Raw genomic sequence first — 21,056 nt, 5'->3', positions numbered from 1 at the left:
AGTAGTTTGAGTCAGCAGGGATACAATCCTAAAGGGTTGGAGTATTGAAAGATAATTAAATTAGTTATTAATGCGTAATGTGGTAGGCCCCTCTTTTGAAGGCGACGTTACCCTCGGCTAAGTAGTTTGAGTCAGCAGGGATACAATCCTAAGTAGCCGGGTTAATGTATTAATAGTAGTTTACATATGAGGGGATCAAGCCATTCGCACCCCCGCCATCCAATACCAGTGGGTATTGAAGGAGGTCCTAGTAAGCTTGACCCAGGTCTTTGCAGGATCTATACACTGAACAAGGCAAGAACCTTACCAAACCATTCCCTTAACCCCTGACCAGGTAGCAAACATATCTCTATATAGACCATAGAGATATGAATGGTGTAAATATTTTATTTTATATAGACAGTAAAATAACGCCAAGACACCACGGACAAATGATAAGACCTTCAACATAAGAAACTAGTTATTAAAGTCGTTAATACAAAACCAAATAAAAAGTGCGAAAAGATTAACAAAACAAAAGTATTACACTAAATGCTTGTCTTCACCAAGTGATGTAAGAGACTTAGGCAAACATGGCCTTTGATTGTCAAGAACTCTTACTATCAATCTTGGATCCCGAGACTAGTACACACACTCTATGATGGATGATGGATGATGGTGATGGATGTGGGTGTTGTGATGGTGGTGGAATGTGGGTGAAGTGTGAGAGAGGTGGTTTTCCAATGGATGCCTTTAAAGTGAACCAAGCACCTCTATTTATAGCCTGCACAGAAGCCCGGACACGGCCCCGTGTCCATTGGGCACGACCCCGTTGTCACACCCCCAAAATCCACACGCGGAGTACCACCGCTTGGAGGCGTGACATGACCAGGATCAAGCCATCAATCATATTGAACATAGTGTAAAATAATTAAAGTAGTTCGTAAAACCCAATTCAATACAATTGATGTTCAAACCAAACTTTGTTTAAGTAGCGGAAGCATAATATGAAAACCCAATGTATGTAATAAGTTCAAGTGCTAAAACATATAACATGGTATCCACGATCCATGCTCCACAACGACCTGCTCCTCCCTGTGCAAGCTCCATAAGTACCTAAGGTCCTGCAAGGCATGCAGCAGAGAGTCAACAACTAGTTGAGCGAGTTCACAGAAAGTAAGTTCGAAATAGCAAAATCGTATGTTCATGTAGGTGGGGGCTTCCCATGTATGTATGTACTAATAGTGGGGGATTCCCATGATTATATTTATTACTAGTGGGGGCTTCCCATGTTTATTCTTACTAGACTATTTGCAACCATGTGTTCTTCTTAGCCCGAGAACAGGAATACGTACAAGGTCACGCAGGTTTTACGTGAGTGCCCTTCCCCGAGGACAGTGGTACGCGTGGGGTTTACGTAGGTTTTACGTAAGTGTCCTTCCGACCCGGAATACATTTGTAGGTATGAATTTACGTAGGTTTTACGTAAGTGTCCTCCCGACCCGGGAGACAGTGGTAGATACTAGTTTACGTAGGTTTTACGTAAGTGTCCTGACTAACCTGAGGACGATGGTATATAGTCTAGAAATAGCGTAAGTACGAGTAAATATCCATTTCACATCTTCCAACCCAATTCCCAACCCGGGAATCCCATGCCTTGGCTGTGTGAACTCACCTTGGTTTGCTCGGCAGATACACAAAGTTCGGTTAAGCTATAAAGTGATCAACCACGTCCTAACATGGTTATTATACAAGTCAGGTTCGTATTCAAGTATAACACGTATGTCCTACACGTATTGTACACAAGTATAAACATGGCATGCACAAGTATTCGCAGCAGTTCAATAGAAACCACGTAACAAGTCCAAGTATCCGACCCAATCAGTTGGGCTCGCACAGTGAAAGTCCAATAGTGTTCAAGTGTTTACGGTCTCGAGTCGAGACTAACGATTTCGAGTCGAGACTAGTCGGTCTCGAGGTGTACTGGTTTCGGGGTCTCGAGTCGCAACAAGGAGATCTCGAGTCATCATGGTCTAGTCGAGACTACACGGTCTCGAGTCGCAACCGGACTCGCAAATGATGGTCTCGAGTTGTGCTGTTTTGTGTCGGTATGGTGGTCTCGAGTCGAGACTAAGGGTTCTCGACTCGCAACCCTGATCGAGACAATGTGTAACAGATTTCCATAATTAATCAGCAACAATTATTCCGTAATATCAGCAAACATATACGGCAGTTTCATAATTCAGATCAAACACAATTATTTCAATATTCAAACATTCATATCAATTCCAGAATCAGTAACCATCGGATCATGTGATTAACAAGGTCATAGGCTATCATGCAACCTAAATCATATTCACAAATCATAATATCACAGCCGATTAACAAGCATACACTCGAACCGATTAGCATATTACCAATCATACATGCAGCCGATTTCACATACATATTCACTCGGTTCTAAATCATGCATCCTATATAATTCATAATCAATATTTACATGAGATGATTATCATGAACAAAAATCAATCATGTAACAAGAACCCTAGATCATCATGCAAGATCATAGTACACACACATCACAACATCATCAAACATGAATTCGTAAACATTCACTAACCGGATTAGGAGATTAACACTCGTAAGGTCTCGAGTTAACAGTGATGCTATCGCCGGCTTCAAGAGGAAACGAGAGAGAGAGAGAGAAGGAGTTCTAGGGTTTGTGTGTTAGGATGTTTGGTAAAAGTGTGAGATAGTTACCACATCTCAAAGTGTATACGATTAGGGGATGGGCCGAACCCTCACTTGGGCCGCCCCATGGTCTCGAGTCGGATGTGTGTGTGGCCCGAATGGGCTTGTGTAACCAAATTACTATTCGGTTCTATGAACAATATACACACTCACATGCAATCACGTAACGTGCAGTATTTATTCGCTAATCAAATTCACGTAATCACATAAATGTTCATATAGTTACACGTAATACAAGAGACGGTTAAATACGAGTTGTCACATTATCCCCAACTTAAAAGAAATTTCGTCCCGAAATTTGGTACGTACTCACTGAGGAAGCTAGGTAAGTTGTATCGTTTACTGGTTTTCCTGGGGTGTCACATCCTCCCCCCGTTGATCTGGAATTTCGTCCCGAAATTCCGTGGTAGCTTCAGCCTCAGTAGTGGTTGTACTGTTCGCGAACAATTGGGGGTATTTTTCTTTCATCTGATCTTCTCGTTCCCAGGTGAACTCTGGGCCACGACGGGAGTTCCAACGAACTCGAACAAGAGGGATTCTCTTGTTCTTGAGGACCTTAACATCCCGGTCCGTGATTTCTACTGGTTCCTCGACGAAACGCAACTGCTCGTCGATAGTGAGTTCCTTCAGAGGAACTATGAGGGTCTCATCTGACAGGCACTTCTTCAGATTCGACACGTGAAAGACGTTGTTAACTGCACCGAGTTCAGCTGGTAGGTTTAATCTGTTGGCTACTTTGCCTATTCTTTCCACTATCTCAAACGGTCCGACATACCGCGGATTGAGCTTGCCCCGTTTGCCAAAACGAACCACACCCTTCCAGGGTGAGACTTTAAGTAAAACCCGGTCCCTGACCTGAAATTCCAATGGCTTCCTACGCTTATCCGCGTAGCTTTTCTGACGGTCGCGAGCTGCCGCCATGCGTTGTCGTATTTGTGCAATCTTTTCCGTGGTGTCCACTATAAGTTCTGAACCCGTGATCTGACTATCCCCCACCTCTGCCCAACAGAGAGGTGACCGGCATTTACGCCCGTACAATGCCTTAAATGGAGCGGCTTGTATGCTGGTGTGATAGCTGTTATTATACGAAAACTCCACCAAAGGGAGATGCTTTTCCCAGCCGTTGCCGAAATCGATAACGCAAGCTCGAAGCATGTCTTCAAGAGTTTGAATTGTGCGCTCAGACTGTCCATCCGTCTAGGGTGATATGCTGTGCTCATGTCTAGCTGTGAGCCAAAAGCTTTGTGCATTGCTTGCCATAGCTCTGAAGTGAATCGTGCATCGCGATCCGAAATAATAGAGGTTGGCACTCCGCGCCTAGAAACAACTTCTTTCAAGTAGATGTCTGCTAACGTAGAGAACTTATCTGTTTCTTTGATTGCCAGGAAATGAGCAGACTTGGTGAGTCGATCCACGATCACCCAAATAGTATCGTTCCCACACTAAGATCTAGGCAGGCCTGTAACAAAATCCATGGAAATTTCCTCCCATTTCCACTGTGGTATCTTTGGTTACTGAAGTAAGCCTGCTGGTTTCTGATACTCTGCCTTGACTCTTGCACAGGTCAAGCATTTGCTGACATAGGTAGCGATGTGGGCCTTCATGGTAGGCCACCAATAAGTTGTTCTGATGTCGTGGTACATTTTATCCGACCCTAGATGTACCGAGTAGCGAGATTAGTGAGCTTCATCCATCACAAGTTCTCGTAAGCCGCCATATAGTGGGACCCAAATACGCCCTGTTGCATAGTAGGCGCCGTCTTCCTTCGGTTCTAATCGTTGCCTCGAGCCACGTAAAGCTTCAGCCTTTACGTTTTCTGGTTTCAATGCTTCAACCTGGGTATCTCGTATTTGTGCAGGAAGACTAGACTGAATAGTGAGCTGTAAGGCTCGTACGCGTCTAGGTAGGGTGTCTTTCCGACTGAGGGCGTCAGCCACAACATTGGCTTTGCCTGGATGGTACTTGATAGCGCATTCGTAATTCTTCAGTAGTTCAACCCATCGACGTTGACGCATGTTCAACTCCTTCTGCTTGAAGATATGCTCAAGACTCCTGTAATCGGTGTAGATAGTGCACTTGGTACCGTACAGGTAGTGTCGCCATATCTTAAGCGCGAAAACAACAGCTCCCAGCTCTAAATCGTGCGTCGTGTAGTTCCGTTCGTGAACCTTGAGTTGGCACGAAGCGTAAGCAATGACCTTGTCGCGCTGCATTAATACACATCCAAGGCCCTGAATGGATGCATCACAATAAACCACAAAGTCGTCTGTGCCCTCTGGCAATGAGAGGATAGGTGCACTGCAAAGTCTATCCTTTAAGTGCTGAAAAGCGGTTTCCTGAGTATTACCCCAATGGTAGGTGACACCCGTCTGTGTCAGTAGTGTAAGTGGCTGTGCGATCTTGGAGAAGTCTTTAATAAACCTTCTGTAATAACCCGCCAAACCCAAGAATTGGCGTATTTCCGTTGGTGTACGCGGTACAGGCCAGTTCCTGATCGAATCCACCTTGGATGGATCAACATGGATCCCATCCTTGTTTACCACATGGCCTAGAAAGTGGACTTCACGAAGCCAGAAGTAACATTTTGAAAACTTGGCGTATAGTTGCTCCTTTCGAAGGAGTTCCAAGATAAGCCGTAAGTGCTGCTCGTGTTCCTCCTGACTCTTGGAGTAGATCAGAATGTCGTCGATGAAAACAATCACAAACTTGTCTAAGTAGGGTTTGCACACCCTGTTCATAAGATCCATAAAGACTGTGGGCGCGTTCGTTAACCCAAATGGCATGACTAGGGACTCGTAGTGGCCGTAACGAGTTCTGAATGCGGTTTTGGAGACGTCCTCATCCCGGACTCTCAGCTGATGATAACCTGACCTCAGGTCTATCTTGGAGTAGTAGCTCGACCCTTGCAACTGGTCGAATAAGTCGTCTATACGCGGAAGAGGATAACGGTTCTTCACCGTCACCTTGTTCAGTTCACGGTAGTCAATGCACATACGGAAGGTACCATCCTTCTTCTTCACAAATAGCACTGGAGCTCCCCAAGGTGAAGAGCTTGGACGAATAAAGCCCTTTTCCAAGAGCTCTTGTAGCTGCTTTGACAGTTCTTCCAGTTCAGTTGGAGCTAAACGATACGGTGCACGAGCTATAGGCGCTGCTCCAGGAGCTAACTCAATCTGGAACTCGACCTGGCGATGAGGCGGTAGACTAGGTAAATCTTCAGGGAACACCTGAGGAAAGTCGCGAACTATTGGAATGTCTTCCAATTTCTTTTCCTTTGCTGATGCATTAGTAACAAGTGCCAGAATGGCAGTGTGGCCCTTTCGCAAATACTTCTGAGCCTTTAGAAAATAGATGATGCCAACCACAGCACCACTCTTGTCGCCTTGAACTTCGAGAGGTTCCTGACCAGAACGAGGAATGCGAACTATCTTTTCCTTGCATAGGATCTCTGCGTGATGTTGAGATAACCAGTCTATACCAATGACGATGTCGAAACTACCCAAAACTATGGGAATGAGATCGATGAAGAATGTCTGACCCACGAGGATAAGATTACAACCCTGAACTATTTGTGTGGCCTCTAGACTCTTACCGTTAGCTAATTCTACAACATGCTTGGTGTTTAGGAGTGTGGGTGTACGTTTTAACATTTGGCTAACTTTCAAAGACATATAACTTGTATCCGCACCCGAATCAAACAAAATAGTAACGTAAAAGTCGTCGAGAAGAAACTTACCCATGACCACTTTGGGATCATTCCTTGCGTCGCCCTGACCCAGCACGAAAGCTCGACCCCTAGCTTCATTGCCATTATTGTTCCCACCGTTGTTACCATTGCCCTGATTGTTGTTGTTGTTGCGATTCTGGTTCTCGTTCAATTGAGGGCAATCACGTTTGAAATGGCCTTCAGCCCCGCACTGAAAACATCCTCTGTTGCCCCGTTGTTGCTGCTGTTGCTGGTTCTGTGGAGCTGGTAGTTGCGGTTGCTGGTTCTGATTCGCGGGCCGTGGGCTCCTACAGTCCTTGGCCTCGTGGCCCATCTTGATACACCTTTGGCAACGACCCTTGTTGCACTGGCCGCTGTGGTGCCTGTTACAGTGGTGACACTTTGGATGATTTCCCTGATATCTTCTCTGCCCACGACTACCAGAAGACTGTTGGCGAGGACTCTGGTAGTGGTTAGTCTTTTGTTGCTGAGCCTGAGACTGAACTGTTGATGAACCTTTGCTAGAATCCCCTTCCCACTTTCTTTTGTTGTCACTGGGGGTAGCAGGAGTAGCGGCTGATGTGGTAGCAGTAGTAGCGCTGATACGTTTCGGTAGCTTGTCCTGATCCACTGCCTGATCAGTGAGGCGATGAGCGAGTCGCTGAATATCCTGGATGTTTTCGAGATTAGCCGATGTCACGTGGCTCTGGATTTCTGGCGCTAGACCTTTGAGATACAACTCAATGCGCTTAATTGGAGGATCCACCATAGTTGGGCACAAGATAGCCAGTTCGTTCGACCGTTTCGTGTAAGCTTCGATTTCTGACCCCGTCATCTTCAGGTGATAAAGCTCCACTTCCAACTTGTGGATGTCATCACGCGTGTAGTATTCTCGCTTGATCAGTTCCTTAAAATCGTTCCAAGGGGTGGCGTTAGCAGCTGCCAGCCCTAAAATCTGAACTTGCGTGTTCCACCAAGTTAGCGCAATTCCTTCCAAAGTACCAGTGGCGTATTTCACCCTGCGAGCCTCAGGGCATTCACACATCTCAAACACCGACTCGAGCTTTTCGAACCAATGGAGTAGTCCCACTGCTCCTTCCGTGCCACTGAATGTACTTGGACGACAATCCATGAAGTTCTTGAAAGTGCAAACTGGTTGCGGTGCGTGTTGACCTATTGTGTACGAATAGGGCAAGGTTAAACACAAGAGTTGGTTTAGGAGTGTAGGACCTAAAGATCCTTGTGTGAGTTATAACTACAGGATATACCTCCTGCTTGTGCGGCTGCAAGTGCCACAACAACTTGTTCGTTAATGAGAGCCGTCAACTGGGCTTGAGTCATGTTAACACGTCCAGACATGATCTTCATAGTAAAAGTAGCATAAGTGAGAATGGTTCGCGAGTAGTCCGATGACAGAAGAGTGTAAGCACATAGGTATTCTCATGCAATAGTGTCATGTGTATCTAAGCATACTACGAGCAAAGTTCTATGTAATCTAGCAAGTAAGCAATAAACATAAACCTTATTACCTAGAATGTTGAGTCTTGCACGTGGAGCGAAGCGTCGTTGTGGATCGTGAGCACTGTACTGGTTATAGTCTGGTTTTAATAAAAACGTTTTCCCCATATTAAAACCAAGTTCTCTATAACCAATGGCTCTGATACCAATCTGTCAAACCCCTAAAATCCACACGCGGAGTACCACCGCTTGGAGGCGTGACATGACCAGGATCAAGCCATCAATCATATTGAACATAGTGTAAAATAATTATAGTAGTTCGTAAAACCCAATTCAATACAATTGATGTTCAAACCAAACTTTGTTTAAGTAGCGGAAGCATAATATGAAAACCCAATGTATGTAATAAGTTCAAGTGTTAAAACGTATAACATGGTATCCACGATCCATGCTCCACAACGACCTGCTCCTCCCTGTGCAAGCACCTAAGGTCCTGCAAGGCATGTAGTAGAGAGTCAACAACTAGTTGAGCGAGTTCACAGAAAGTAAGTTCGAAATAGCAAAATCGTATGTTCATGTAGGTGGGGGCTTCCCATGTATGTATGTACTAATAGTGGGGGATTCCCATGATTATATTTATTACTAGTGGGGGCTTCCCATGTTTATTCTTACTAGACTATTTGCAACCATGTGTTCTTCTTAGCCCGAGAATAGGAATACGTACAAGGTCACGCAGGTTTTACGTGAGTGCCCTTCCCCGAGGACAGTGGTACGCGTGGGGTTTACGTAGGTTTTACGTAAGTGTCCTTCCGACCCGGAAGACAGTTGTAGGTATGAATTTACGTAGGTTTTACGTAAGTGTCCTCCCGACCCGGGAGACAGTGGTAGATACTAGTTACGTAGGTTTTACTTAAGTGTCCTGACTAACCTGAGGACGATGGTATATAGTCTAGCAATGGCGTAAGTACGAGTAAATATCCATTTCACATCTTCCAACCCAATTCCCAACCCGGGAATCCCATGCCTTGGCTGTGTGAACTCACCTTGGTTTGCTCGGCAGATACACAAAGTTCGGTTAAGCTATAAAGTGATCAACCACGTCCTAACATGGTTATTATAAAAGTCAGGTTCGTATTCAAGTATAACACGTATGTCCTAAACGTATTGTACAGAAGTATAAACATGGCATGCACAAGTATTCGCAGCAGTTCAATAGAAACCACGTAACAAGTCCAAGTTTCCGGCCCAATCAGTTGGGCTCGCACAGTGAAAGTCCAATAGTGTTCAAGTGTTCACGGTCTCGAGTCGAGACTAACGATTTCGAGTCGAGACTAGTCGGTCTCGAGGTGTACTGGTTTCGGGGTCTCGAGTCGCAACAAGGAGATCTCGAGTCATCATGGTCTAGTCGAGACTACACGGTCTCGAGTCGCAACCAGACTCGCAAATGCTGGTCTCGAGTTGTGCTGTTTTGTGTCGGTATGGTGGTCTCGAGTCGAGACTAAGGGTTCTCGACTCGCAACCCTGATCGAGACAACGTGTAACAGATTTCCATAATTAATCAGCAACAATTATTCCGTAATATCAGCAAACATATACGGCAGTTTCATAATTCAGATCAAACACAATTATTTCAATATTCAAACATTCATATCAATTCCAGAATCAGTAACAATCGGATCATGTGATTAACAAGGTCATAGGCTATCATGCAACCTAAATCATATTCACAAATCATAATATCACAGCGGATTAACAAGCATACACTCGAACCGATTAACAAATTACCAATCATACATGCAGCCGATTTCACATACATATTCACTCGGTTCTAAATCATGCATCCTATATAATTCATAATCAATATTTACATGAGACGATTATCATGAACAAAAATCAATCATGTAACAAGAACCCTAGATCATCATGCAAGATCATAGTACACACACATCACAACATCATCAAACATGAATTCGTAAACATTCACTAACCGGATTAGGAGATTAACACTCGTAAGGTCTCGAGTTAACAGTGATGCTATCGCCGGCTTCAAGAGGAAACGAGAGAGGGAGAGAAGGAGTTCTAGGGTTTGTGTGTTAGGATGTTTGGTAAAAGAGTGAGATAGTTACTACATCTCAAAGTGTATACGATTAGGGGATGGGCCGAACCCTCACTTGGGCCACCCCATGGTCTCGAGTCGGATGTGTGTGTGGCCCGAATGGGCTTGTGTAGCCAAATTACTATTCGGTTCTATGAACAATATACACACTCACATGCAATCACGTAACTTGCAGTATTTATTCGCTAATCAAATTCACGTAATCACATAAATGTTCATATAGTTACACGTAATACAAAAGACGGTTAAATACGAGTTGTCACACCTGTGTCCATCCACTTTCTCTTTCTTCATTAATTGCAGTTTGTCTGCATTAGTTGACCACGCCCCCGTGTCCGCTGGGCACGGCCCCGTGTGCAAAAGCGTATCTGTACTATCAAGATTTGCTTGGATTATGCGAATCTTAGCGTTGACCACGGCCCCGTGTCCGCTGGGCACGCCCCCGTGTTGGGAAATAGAAGCTTCTACAACTTTGTCTTTTCTGCAGACACTTGGGCACGCCCCCTGTCCGATGGGCACGGGGCGTGTTCAGCCTTCTCATGTCTTGTTTTTGCTTGGGAAGATGCTGCCAAGGGGTTCGGCATGCCACGCTTAGTCCTTGTCTTGTATTATTGTTAGATTTGGCTGCATTTTTGTTTCTTTTGTTCATTTAAGCTCATTTTACCCTGAAAATATAAAAGGAAGACAAAAGCACACTTTTTCCAACATTAGTACTTAAAAAGGGTTAGTTTTATGCCTCATTTGATGTAATTTATATGTCGCATTTTACACAGATCAAACACCTTTCAGTAAGTATATAACACCATTCAATAAGTATATAACACCAATCAATAATTATATAACACCATTCAATAAGTATATAACACTATTAAAGACACTGCAGTATCGATGATGATGATGACACCAGACTCCGTCTCCCATTATTCAAACCCGTCAACTTTGATATTCATCCTTCTTCTCCACCAATTTCAATTTCTACAAACCCTATATCCACTTTTTCATGCTCCACCGTTACTGTCACTCCTGTCACATCTGCGAATTCAAAGCTTCAAACTGTCGCAGCCGAATTCAATTCCATATCCGAGCCGATTGACCGCGTCAAGCGACTTATTAAGTACGCGAGTCAGCTGCCGCAGCTCGACGACTCGGTTAGGGTTTCGGCAAACCGAGTGATGGGATGCACGGCGCAGGTGTGGCTCGATGTGAGGATGGATTCAGACGGAACGATGAGGTTTTTGGCGGATAGTGATTCGGAGATTACGAAAGCGTTTTGTTCGTGCTTGATTTCGGTGCTCGATGGAGCGAAATCGGAAGAAGTTTTGGGGATGAAGACGGAAGATTTGGGGGATTTGAATGTTGTTGGTTTGCATGGAACCAAGGTTGATTCTAGGGTTAATACTTGGGAGAAGAAAGAGGATTCGAAATTCTAGGGATATGATTTACAGTTTCATATTTTCAAGTGGATATAAAAGACTCTATTACCCCATCAATTTTCAAATCAATCCAAAAAATAAAACACATTATAGAATTTGCCCCCTATTGCTCTCAACCATTATATCAAAGATCTAATGACAACCAACTTAATGAATAGTACATACCCCATTCAATACTTACCATGTGGCAATCACCCCATTCAATACTTGCCACGTGGCAATCATTTTTTCATTTATCCATGTTCTATCAGAACCACAAAACGGATTCATGATATGTTTTTTAATACTTTTATTATTTTAATATATACTAATAATTATTTTCTTTACTTTTTAATTATTTTAAATTAAAAAAAAATAGAAGAACGAAGAAGGACAAGATATACAGGGTTTTTGAAAAAGTGAAAATCACATAATATTTTCACAACAGGACTAAATTTCTCAACACTAAACTCATGGATACGATCACCATCGGCATCAAAGTCTGAATTAGATTGAGACCTAGCAACTACACAACAAAACTAGTAATTATAAAAATGACATTAACGATTTAAACTAGTAATGTGTGACAAAAGAACAACATTTGCAATCCAAATTCAGCTTCGTTGGAGGCCTTAAAGCAACCAAGAGATGGGAAAAAATATAGATGCTATATTAAATTCAAAAAATATAATCTCTAGGGTCACTTCACCATGTAGTTTTATACATTCCATCCGTGTCTATTCCCACCATGATGGTTGTGCAAGATACATGTTTTAAAATGTTATTTTGCAATTTTTAATCAACCAATTTTCATTCTTTAATTCTTAAAAGTTTATAATTTCTATTCTCGACTTACACATATCTTATATTCATACACATGTTTGTATAATTCAATGTGTATTTTCTTATTGAATTTTGATGTGCCATGCATATTTGTTAGACAATGTGTTATGCATTGTGAATGGGGAGAGGGGGTGGGCCACGTCGACTCACGCTTATTTAGGGTTGTAAACGAGACGAATCGAGCCGAGCTAAACCAGCTCGAGCTCAGCTCGAACTCGATTCGAGCTGGCTCGGCTCAAGCTCGAATTTCAAATCGAGCTGAGATTTGAGGCTCGAGCTCAACTCAATTAGAATTCGAGCTATCTCGGCTCGATGTAGCTCGAACTAACAAAAAACCGCAAAATTTACTACTTAAACAACCCTTAAAATGAATTTCTTCATAGATAAGGGCCATAATTTCCATTTAATTTAACCATATGGCTAAATATGCAAGTATAAATAGTTAATTCAATTTGTACATTGTCTTTACCTGCTTTTGTAGGGGAAATACTCCCTTAGTTTTTGTTTTGTAAGCGATTTGGGACAAAAAAATAAAGGATGTAAACCTTATCGAGCCAGCTCACGAGTTCATGATCCGAACCAGACCAAGCTCGAGCTCGGCTCGTTTACAAACCGAGCCGAGCCGAGCTGGCTCGTTAAGAACCAGGCCAATTTCAAGCCGAGCTTTCTTCAAGCTTTTTTCCGAGCGAGTTTCAAGCGAGTTGCGAGCCACGAGTTTTTTGAACATCCCTACGCTTATTGGAACACTGCACCCTATATGCGTGATTGGTCAGTGAGTAATGGGTTAGTGAGTGTGCTCACGCTTGTTAAATGACTATAATATAAAAAAATAAAAAAAAAATTGACTGTTGTGAATGGCTACATTAATATATATCTATCTATATATATTAAAAATTAAAAAGCACCTATAAATATCACATAAATCTATATTTATTTTATACCAAGGTATTCTCATCACTACAAATCTTTATTTGACAAAAAACCCCATGCACCCAAACAACTCATCGAATCCAAATGATCCCAACTCGAACCAAATAGCCTTTTCCCACTCGATCCACTAGAATTTATTACCCACAATTTGATCGTCCTCTTTTGTCATTCGCAGGACGGAATCAACAAGTTCTCAGAATCCAAAGATCACCAAAGCAAACACTATTTTGTTCTCGAACACAACACTATAATAAAGTTGATCCTAAACACTACCGACTTCGTGAAAAAGAAGAAACAAAAAAATAGACTCTAGAATGTATCCAAGGATCCCAAGATCAGTAATAATCAATCATATACTAGCTTATGGAATTGCATTGTTGAACATTTTGATAATACAATGGGACATGAAGCATAGCGCACAAATGACATTTTAACCTCGAAATAGAGGGACATATGGTAAAGCGTGTCAAAGTCGAATGAATTTACAACAATCCAAAAGTGGTTTTGTTAAGGCAGAAATTTCAGTTTGGCTAGAGACATTATAATAACAACCATGGCGCAACACTTACGCCTTTACAGATTTGAAAATTTTTAAGGAATTCTCCAAATGAATGTCGGTGCTAGAGATGGGTCCTTCTTCAAAAAGGATAAAAATATCATATTCAAATGATTATAGTCCAACTGTTTTAGATGCTCATTGTTATATTAACCTCAATGGGATGGATGGTGAGGAACCGCAACGCCTGTCCTGAAGAGTAAAAGGAAACGACCAACAACGTCAAGTGTACTCGAGTAAAATCAGAATAGGAAAAACTTAGTGGATACAATGATGCAATTTAACTCGTTAAATTGCAAAAGCTCGAGATCAAGAAAAACATAAAACATAGGGAGGATTTTAAGATACTTAGGGCCAACTCAATCACTTGACGGAACCATATCATGAATGTCTGGAAAAAAAGATGAGGGATAAGATGGAATTTAGTAAATTAACTTTTTAGTGATTTTATTATTATTTTTATTATGGGATGTTTTTAAAGTTTAAATAATAATCTTTTGTTTATGAATTATTTTTATTTAATAAGTAATTGTTTAAAAACAATTGAAATCAAGTGTTTAAAAATAATAAATAAATTATATTAAAATTTTGAAAAAAAAAATCACTCACTAGTCACTAAGTATAACATCTTTTGAGTGAGTGAATGTTGATTCTGCTTATGTGGCATATAGTGATGTTTTCGAATTTTGAGTTTCATGGGCCGGGTTGTTTGCGTCTTTGACTAGAAATAAGTGACCCAATAACCGGCCCAATTAAAGTTTAGACTATTCTGGTTCGAGTCAGTTCATGTCGGGTTGTTCAGTTTCAGTTTCTGGCTCAGATGTAAAATGAAAACAAATATTTTTCACACTTAATATCATCAAATTCATCATGCAACTAAAGAAATATCAATTCAAACATCATTTGACAATATGATATGATAATGTTCAAAAGTTCAAAACAAACTATAGTCCCAAAACTTAATGTTTTATAGATGCTAAAGATTCCAAACCAAAACACATCTATCAAACATACATTGAATGTTTGGTTTTTTTCAGGTCTCGGGTTAGGTTTTTAGAGTCGGGTTGTTTAGGTTTTTTGCTAGGAAAAATGACTGAAAACTGAACCATTTAAGGTTCGGGTTGGTGTCATTTAGCTTATTCGAGACGGATTTTTTGAGTATTCACTAATTCGGGTTCAAATGGCTTTGGTTTCGGGTAAAAATGATAGCCCTATTGGTGTTTACGTGGCAGTGATCTCCCTTCACCACTCACTAGCTAGGTTTAACACACGCTTTTAGATCATTGTTTTGAAAACCGTACAACTTATTAAACTAGTTGTACTATCTGTTCACTAGTCGAACTGGCTCAAAAATCGAATTACGTCATAATGAATTTAAAAATATGTAGATACTACCTAAAAGTTAAATATTTTATAATTATGTTGATTATTTTAGATTTAAAAAATAAAAGTTATATATCTTTTTATTGGAGAAAGGTAATAACAAAGATATGTTTCTAGGAAGAGGGCATTTATTTTAGCTATTCAAAAACATATATAAAAATTCTAAATTCGAATCCACAAGTCTTAAATATTAGTGTTTAAAGGAGTAGAGAAAATACTTATAATAATAATAGTTTCAAGAAAGGTTGAGAGTTAGCTACAAAGTCCAAATTTCTTAAAAAGTGTAAAAAGTCATAATACACTATAATGCCAACCATACAACACACCAAAAAACCCACAAATAACATAATGAAGATTAAACATCATATATTTAGGTTTTGTGTTGTGTTTTGGATGATAAGGCCCATATTATGGAATGCCAAACATTATTGTGTTCTATGTTGATTAGGTTGTTGTGTTTTATATTAATAGTTCTACGATGGTGTGTTTGAAGTTCTGATGAACTATTAGGATTTGAATATGGTGTTTAGTAACCTTCACTTCATTATCTGTGGGTTTAGGTGTGCTTTATAGCTCAAACTATAGTGGTTTATGACTTTTTACACTTCTTAGGAAATTTAGACTTTGTAGCTGAAACTCACCCTCAAGTCAAATATTATAATTTAAAACACATTTATATATTATCAATTTACCATATACTTGTTTTTCTACTGGTTGTACCTCATGCATTATAATGCCCAAAAACCCAAATGTTTGGTTACTGGTAAGTTTCTTGTATATAGCATGAAGTGGTCTAACTAGTCTAATTAACTTAGTTAGAATATGTGTTAAATAGAAAGAAAAGGAAAGTTAGATAAAAAGGGGGAATACATCAATTTAGGAGGGGTCAATGTGTAACATTGGTTATAAAAATAAATGGTCAGTAGTTTTGGGGAAGGGTGGTCGACACACACATAGTCTGTGTGTGTGTGTGAGTGTGTGTTCTTGAGTGAATCAAGGAAGAAGGAGAAGAGAAGGAATTTGAAATTTTTCATGGATAATCTATGAGTTTTGAAGTGTTCATCATCTCCTAAGCATCAAGTAAGTACCCAAATTACCTCTTGAATCTTTTGGGTGAACTTATTAGTGGGTTTTGAGAAATTTCCCTTAATTGGGTGAATTGAAAGAATGGGATGGTTGGATTTGGGCTTAGACGCACTTAATCTAGTGTCAATAATGATTTAATCATCTCAATTAGGAGTTTTACTGTAAGAATCCATGTTCAATAACTTGGGGTTTTTGATGGTTAATGGTTTATATATAAATGATTTGGAAGAACTCGAGATTTTATTATGAGTGATAATTATGTGTGATTGATACTTGTTGTTTAGTAAGAAAATGAATGTTGATGGCATGAGTTAGATAATCAAGCATGAATGGGTTGTATATTAAAACATATATAAAGAAGCAACAAGTTTGTGCATATATTGATTGTAAATATAGCTTTGGGAGTCTTTCAAAAAAAGAAAATTTTCATTTTTAACCCTAAAATTTTAATTTTTGACAATTTAAGTATAAACTTCTAATTTTTGTTTCCTTTTTAACCCTAAAGTTTAAGTATTTGACAATTTACCCTAAAGTTTTATTCTTTGACAATTTAAATTTAAAATTTTTAATCTTTGTTTCCTTTTTAACCCTAAAGTTTTAATCTTTGACAATTTAAGTTTAAAGTTCTAATATTTGGTAATTTAACCCCTTTGATTAATTTGATATTTTACTTCTAATTCAAAAGTTTTCATCTTTTGCGATTTAACCACTTTGATTTTTTTTACTTATGTGTTGTAATCTTGGCTTTGGGGGGTTTTTCAAAAAAAATGGTTTTGCATATGGTTGCTGTAACGTTGGCTTTAAGGGTTTTTCAAAAAAAAAAAAAAAAATTTTGATTTTTTTACTTTTCACCAAAAGTGTTTAATAAATTACTTTTAATCCAAAACTATTTGTTTTTTTACTTTTAACACAAAACTTTATCTTTTGCAATCTATCTTCACAACTTTTTTTACTTTCAACTTTGTTCCTTTATAGTTTTCATTTTCCGTAAATTTTTCGCTTTATGCTTCGTTCAAAATTTTGTGACTTAACACATCGCAATGTGCGTCTTTGGTTTAGCGTTTTTACGTTTCATTCTAAATTTTGCGAGTTAACACGACGCAACGTGCGTGTGTGGGTGAACGTTTTTACATCGTCTATTTTTTTCCCGTTTGACAGGTTCAACATAATGTGCGCGTCCTAAATCGATTTAGTTATAACTAAAGAATCCCCGCCGCATTGCGACGGGTCGTAATTCTAGTTATGATTAAAAAGTAGTACGCCCACCAAGTGTTTGATGAAATGTTTATATGGCATTAATATGTGAAAGTGTACACAAGTAGTGGATAGATGTGCATAGAAAGTGATAATGGTGTATTTGGTAGTAAATTAACATGAGGAATGTATTATTTTATGAAGTTTATGTGGAAATTGAGATTTTTTAATATGACACACTTGGAACTTGTACCTTGTGTCTGAGTGGTATGATGCTCACCACATGTTTGAGAGATTGCCTAATTTTGATTAAGAAGTAAAATGCGAAGCACATAAGATTCTAGAAAGAAATGATATTGAGATAGCTAAGTATGGGTCATGTGATAATTGAAGAATCATGGAAATTGCTAGTGTGAATGAAAATGATTAGTCATGTGTACGTATGTAACTAAGTGACTATGTAGTTGTATGCGTATTACTATATGAGTATGAAATGTGTACGATGTCCGTAGTATAATCTACTAATTTTGAGAATGTATGAGCTTTAGTTGATAATTCATATAATGGACAATTGACTTTCTAAAAAGTCAACTGTGCATAAATAGCATAGTAAGGCATTTGGCAACAAATGTAACGTTAGGGAAATTGCAAGGCACATGCTATATCAATAAGTGTTATATGTGATGACATAAAGAATTATGTGGAATGAAAAGATGTGATTGCTATCTTATGCATTGTGTTGTTGGTATTTGACTAGTAAAGGTCAATATAAAAATATGAATGTGAAATGAATGTAATTTAGAATGTGCGTGTATGCTAATAATGTGGTAACTATAATGACATGGAAGTATAGGATCATGTCAAAGCGGGTGGAAGCATGGAAGGCTAACGGAAAGGATGCGAGGAAGCAAGTACGAAACAGACACTAAAGGTAAGTGAATCCAAACTCACTCATTAGTAATTAATGTAAATTGTTGTATGTGTATTATTGGGAGTAATGTAAGAATGAATGATTATTAGAAGTACTGTGGTAAGCCTCGTTGTAGCGGGACAAAAATAGTTAACTAAGTCGGTAGGTGATTTCCGAACGAAATCATTATTATTACGTAATGGTTTTGAATTGTGAAAAGAATGGGATTCACCAACAAATAGGTAAATCATGATGGAATGAACACAGGTAGGGTCGTTTTGGGTGAATGGTAGATTAATCATGGTTGGAAACGCTTGGTACGATCAAACGGGTCAAAACAAGAATTTCAGCATCGACATTGCAGGAGCCACGTTGTTGACGGGGTATCCCTGCATTGCCGATGTTGCGTCCTGTACAGACGCCTTAATCCTCTGCTGACGGCCTTTGTACCCCGACGCGGAAGACCAGGCCGCGTCGCCAACGTGGGTTTAGCCCATTGGCGACACAATGTCTGATCCTGGTTTCCGGTTTCCTTGTTTCGCATGTCCGGTTAATCCTAGTTTTGTCTTGGTACTCCGTAAGGTGTCCGTAAAGCTCCTTGTACTACATTAGACTTGTATAACGCATGTCCATGTAAAAGTATAAACATAAGGGAATAAATCTCGAACGAAAACACGCATCAAGGTGCGGGAGAGGATGGAATGGTAGACGGCTACGTGTTGGGAAACGAATAATGATCGTGGATTCTTATACGTAGGTTGTGTATGGTTATGTGTTTAAAACATGAATGCACAAGTGAGATAGAATGTGTTTATATACGTGTAAGGAAGGAAATTGTTTTTAAAAGTATGTCTTTAGTCGGATAGTTGTATGCATGAATAGGTATGGCATTTTATATGTGTTTGAGTGAATTGGATTATATGCAATGATGGGCATTTAGATTTATGGTAGATATATGTAGTATGAATTCCTATGTGTGTACATGAACATATAAAAAGTTATACTCGTGTTGTAATCCAATAAATGTATACCAACGGTAGGTGTTTCTGTTAAGATGTTGTGTTTCAATATGTGGAGATTTCGTGATTGCTAACCGTGTTATTATTATTGAAAATGAAATGAAAAGTGCAGGTATGATAACGTTGGGTCCAAGTTAGTTGATGTCGGAAAGTAGTGGACGAGTTTTGAAAGGATGATCAAACAAGATATCTTGCGTCGTTAGAATGCAATATGGTCTCCTGTCACACCCCGGCCGCGGTAAAACAACGAAAAGCCGCGGTGGAAACGCCGGGGAGGTGAGTCGCGACAGAATTATTGTTTCAACAACCAAGGCAAACAAAGTTTTGTATTATTTAAAATTAAAGTTACATTGTCTTTAAGTTCAAACTAAAATAACATAATAACTGTCTTTTAAGTCACTAAGGCCCGAGTCCGCCTAAGTGAAGCACACACATCATGCATCAGTACCTGAAAACACATGTAAAAGTAGGTACGTCAGCATAAAAATGCTTGTGAGATACATAAGTTTTGTTTATGCAGATTCATGACTTGTTTTTGAAAGAAGTGTTTAAATAAAATGATGTCATGAATCTTGAAAATGTTTTCCTTTGTAAAACCATGTGAAAATCAATGAAAATCAAATGATGATGAAATGATAATGCATGGTTAAATAAATAACCAAGTAGAAGTGAATTTGTATAAAATATGTAATTTGTAAAACAATGTCATGTTTATGTATGAAATGTTTCATGTTCTACCCAAGTGGTTTATATAACGCAACGATGTATAATACGATAAAAGCACTTATATATAGGAAGTACCAGCGGCGTATCCACCATGCTTTTACCATATAACACATAGCCCCGTTACATAAGTCACTTATCAATAACTAACCGAAATGTCATGTTCAAATTCAAAATGTTCATGTATAAACCATGTATAATGTCATGTGTAATATGTATCGTGTATAACCAATGAAATGCATAGCAAGTAGAAAATCATCTACTTAACTATGTAATGATGTCAAATGTGAAAATAAATGTCATGTATGGTGAATAACTAGAAGTTACTCAACCCCATAGAAAATGTACAAAACAATGTTTTTGAATAAACCTAAGTTTAAATCAAATGTTATGCTTTGCAGAAAAACAATGCTTTATGATTACAAACATTTATGCAGTAATGTTAATCACATACATTCAAGCCTTGCGACTGTACATTCAAGCCTTGCGACTGTGGCGACAAACCCTTAAACGAATTAAAGGTTTATCTAAAGTTATGTAGTCGGATTCTGTCATTCCCAACTTCCAAACAAACCTAGGAAGTCGGAAACGGGAGTTGTCAATTCCTATGGTACCATTACATAAGTCCGAGCGGCGTGATCAATGTTAATGAATGTATTATTGTCCCGATTTAACATACCAATGTCATAACCAATGTAGCATGTGAAAACCATGTACTAGGAATGCTAAGTAAACATGCCTAGTAGAAATGTTCATGTAAAACAATGTGCTAGCATGCTGAGTAAACATACATAGCAAAAATGTCGTGTAAAACAATGTGTTCCATATGCTAAGTAAACATATGCAACAGATGTGTAACAAATCAATGTGCTAGCATGCTTGACATACATAGCAAAACACAATTGAAAGCATGTACTATAAGTGTACTATGTGAAACTAGCATGTTTATGTCATAAAAGCATGAAATGCACGAAAGTAACACGTATGTAC

General features: G+C 39.4%; 1 protein-coding gene and 1 long non-coding RNA gene across 2 annotated transcripts; both read left to right on the top strand.

Annotated features, from left to right (window-relative positions):
- The first annotated feature begins 8,849 nt into the window (after nt 1-8,849).
- Nucleotides 8,850-11,440, top strand: LOC110875372 (sufE-like protein 2, chloroplastic). The gene is made up of 2 exons (XM_022123568.1): nt 8,850-8,854; nt 10,894-11,440. The coding sequence occupies exons 1-2, from the start codon at nt 8,850-8,852 to the stop codon at nt 11,438-11,440; spliced, it is 552 nt and encodes a 183-aa protein (XP_021979260.1).
- A 4,638-nt stretch (nt 11,441-16,078) lies between these two features.
- LOC118482012 lies at nt 16,079-19,770 on the top strand. Its single transcript, XR_004866783.1, has 3 exons — nt 16,079-16,214; nt 18,268-18,345; nt 19,456-19,770. It is a non-coding gene; the product is annotated as an uncharacterized LOC118482012 (long non-coding RNA).
- The last annotated feature ends 1,286 nt before the right edge of the window (nt 19,771-21,056 follow it).

Source organism: Helianthus annuus, chromosome 9 (assembly GCF_002127325.2).
Source record: "Helianthus annuus cultivar XRQ/B chromosome 9, HanXRQr2.0-SUNRISE, whole genome shotgun sequence".
NCBI classification, from domain to species: Eukaryota; Viridiplantae; Streptophyta; class Magnoliopsida; order Asterales; family Asteraceae; genus Helianthus; species Helianthus annuus.
Note: the sequence above shows the minus strand (reverse complement) of the source record. Positions and strands in the feature narration are given on the sequence as shown.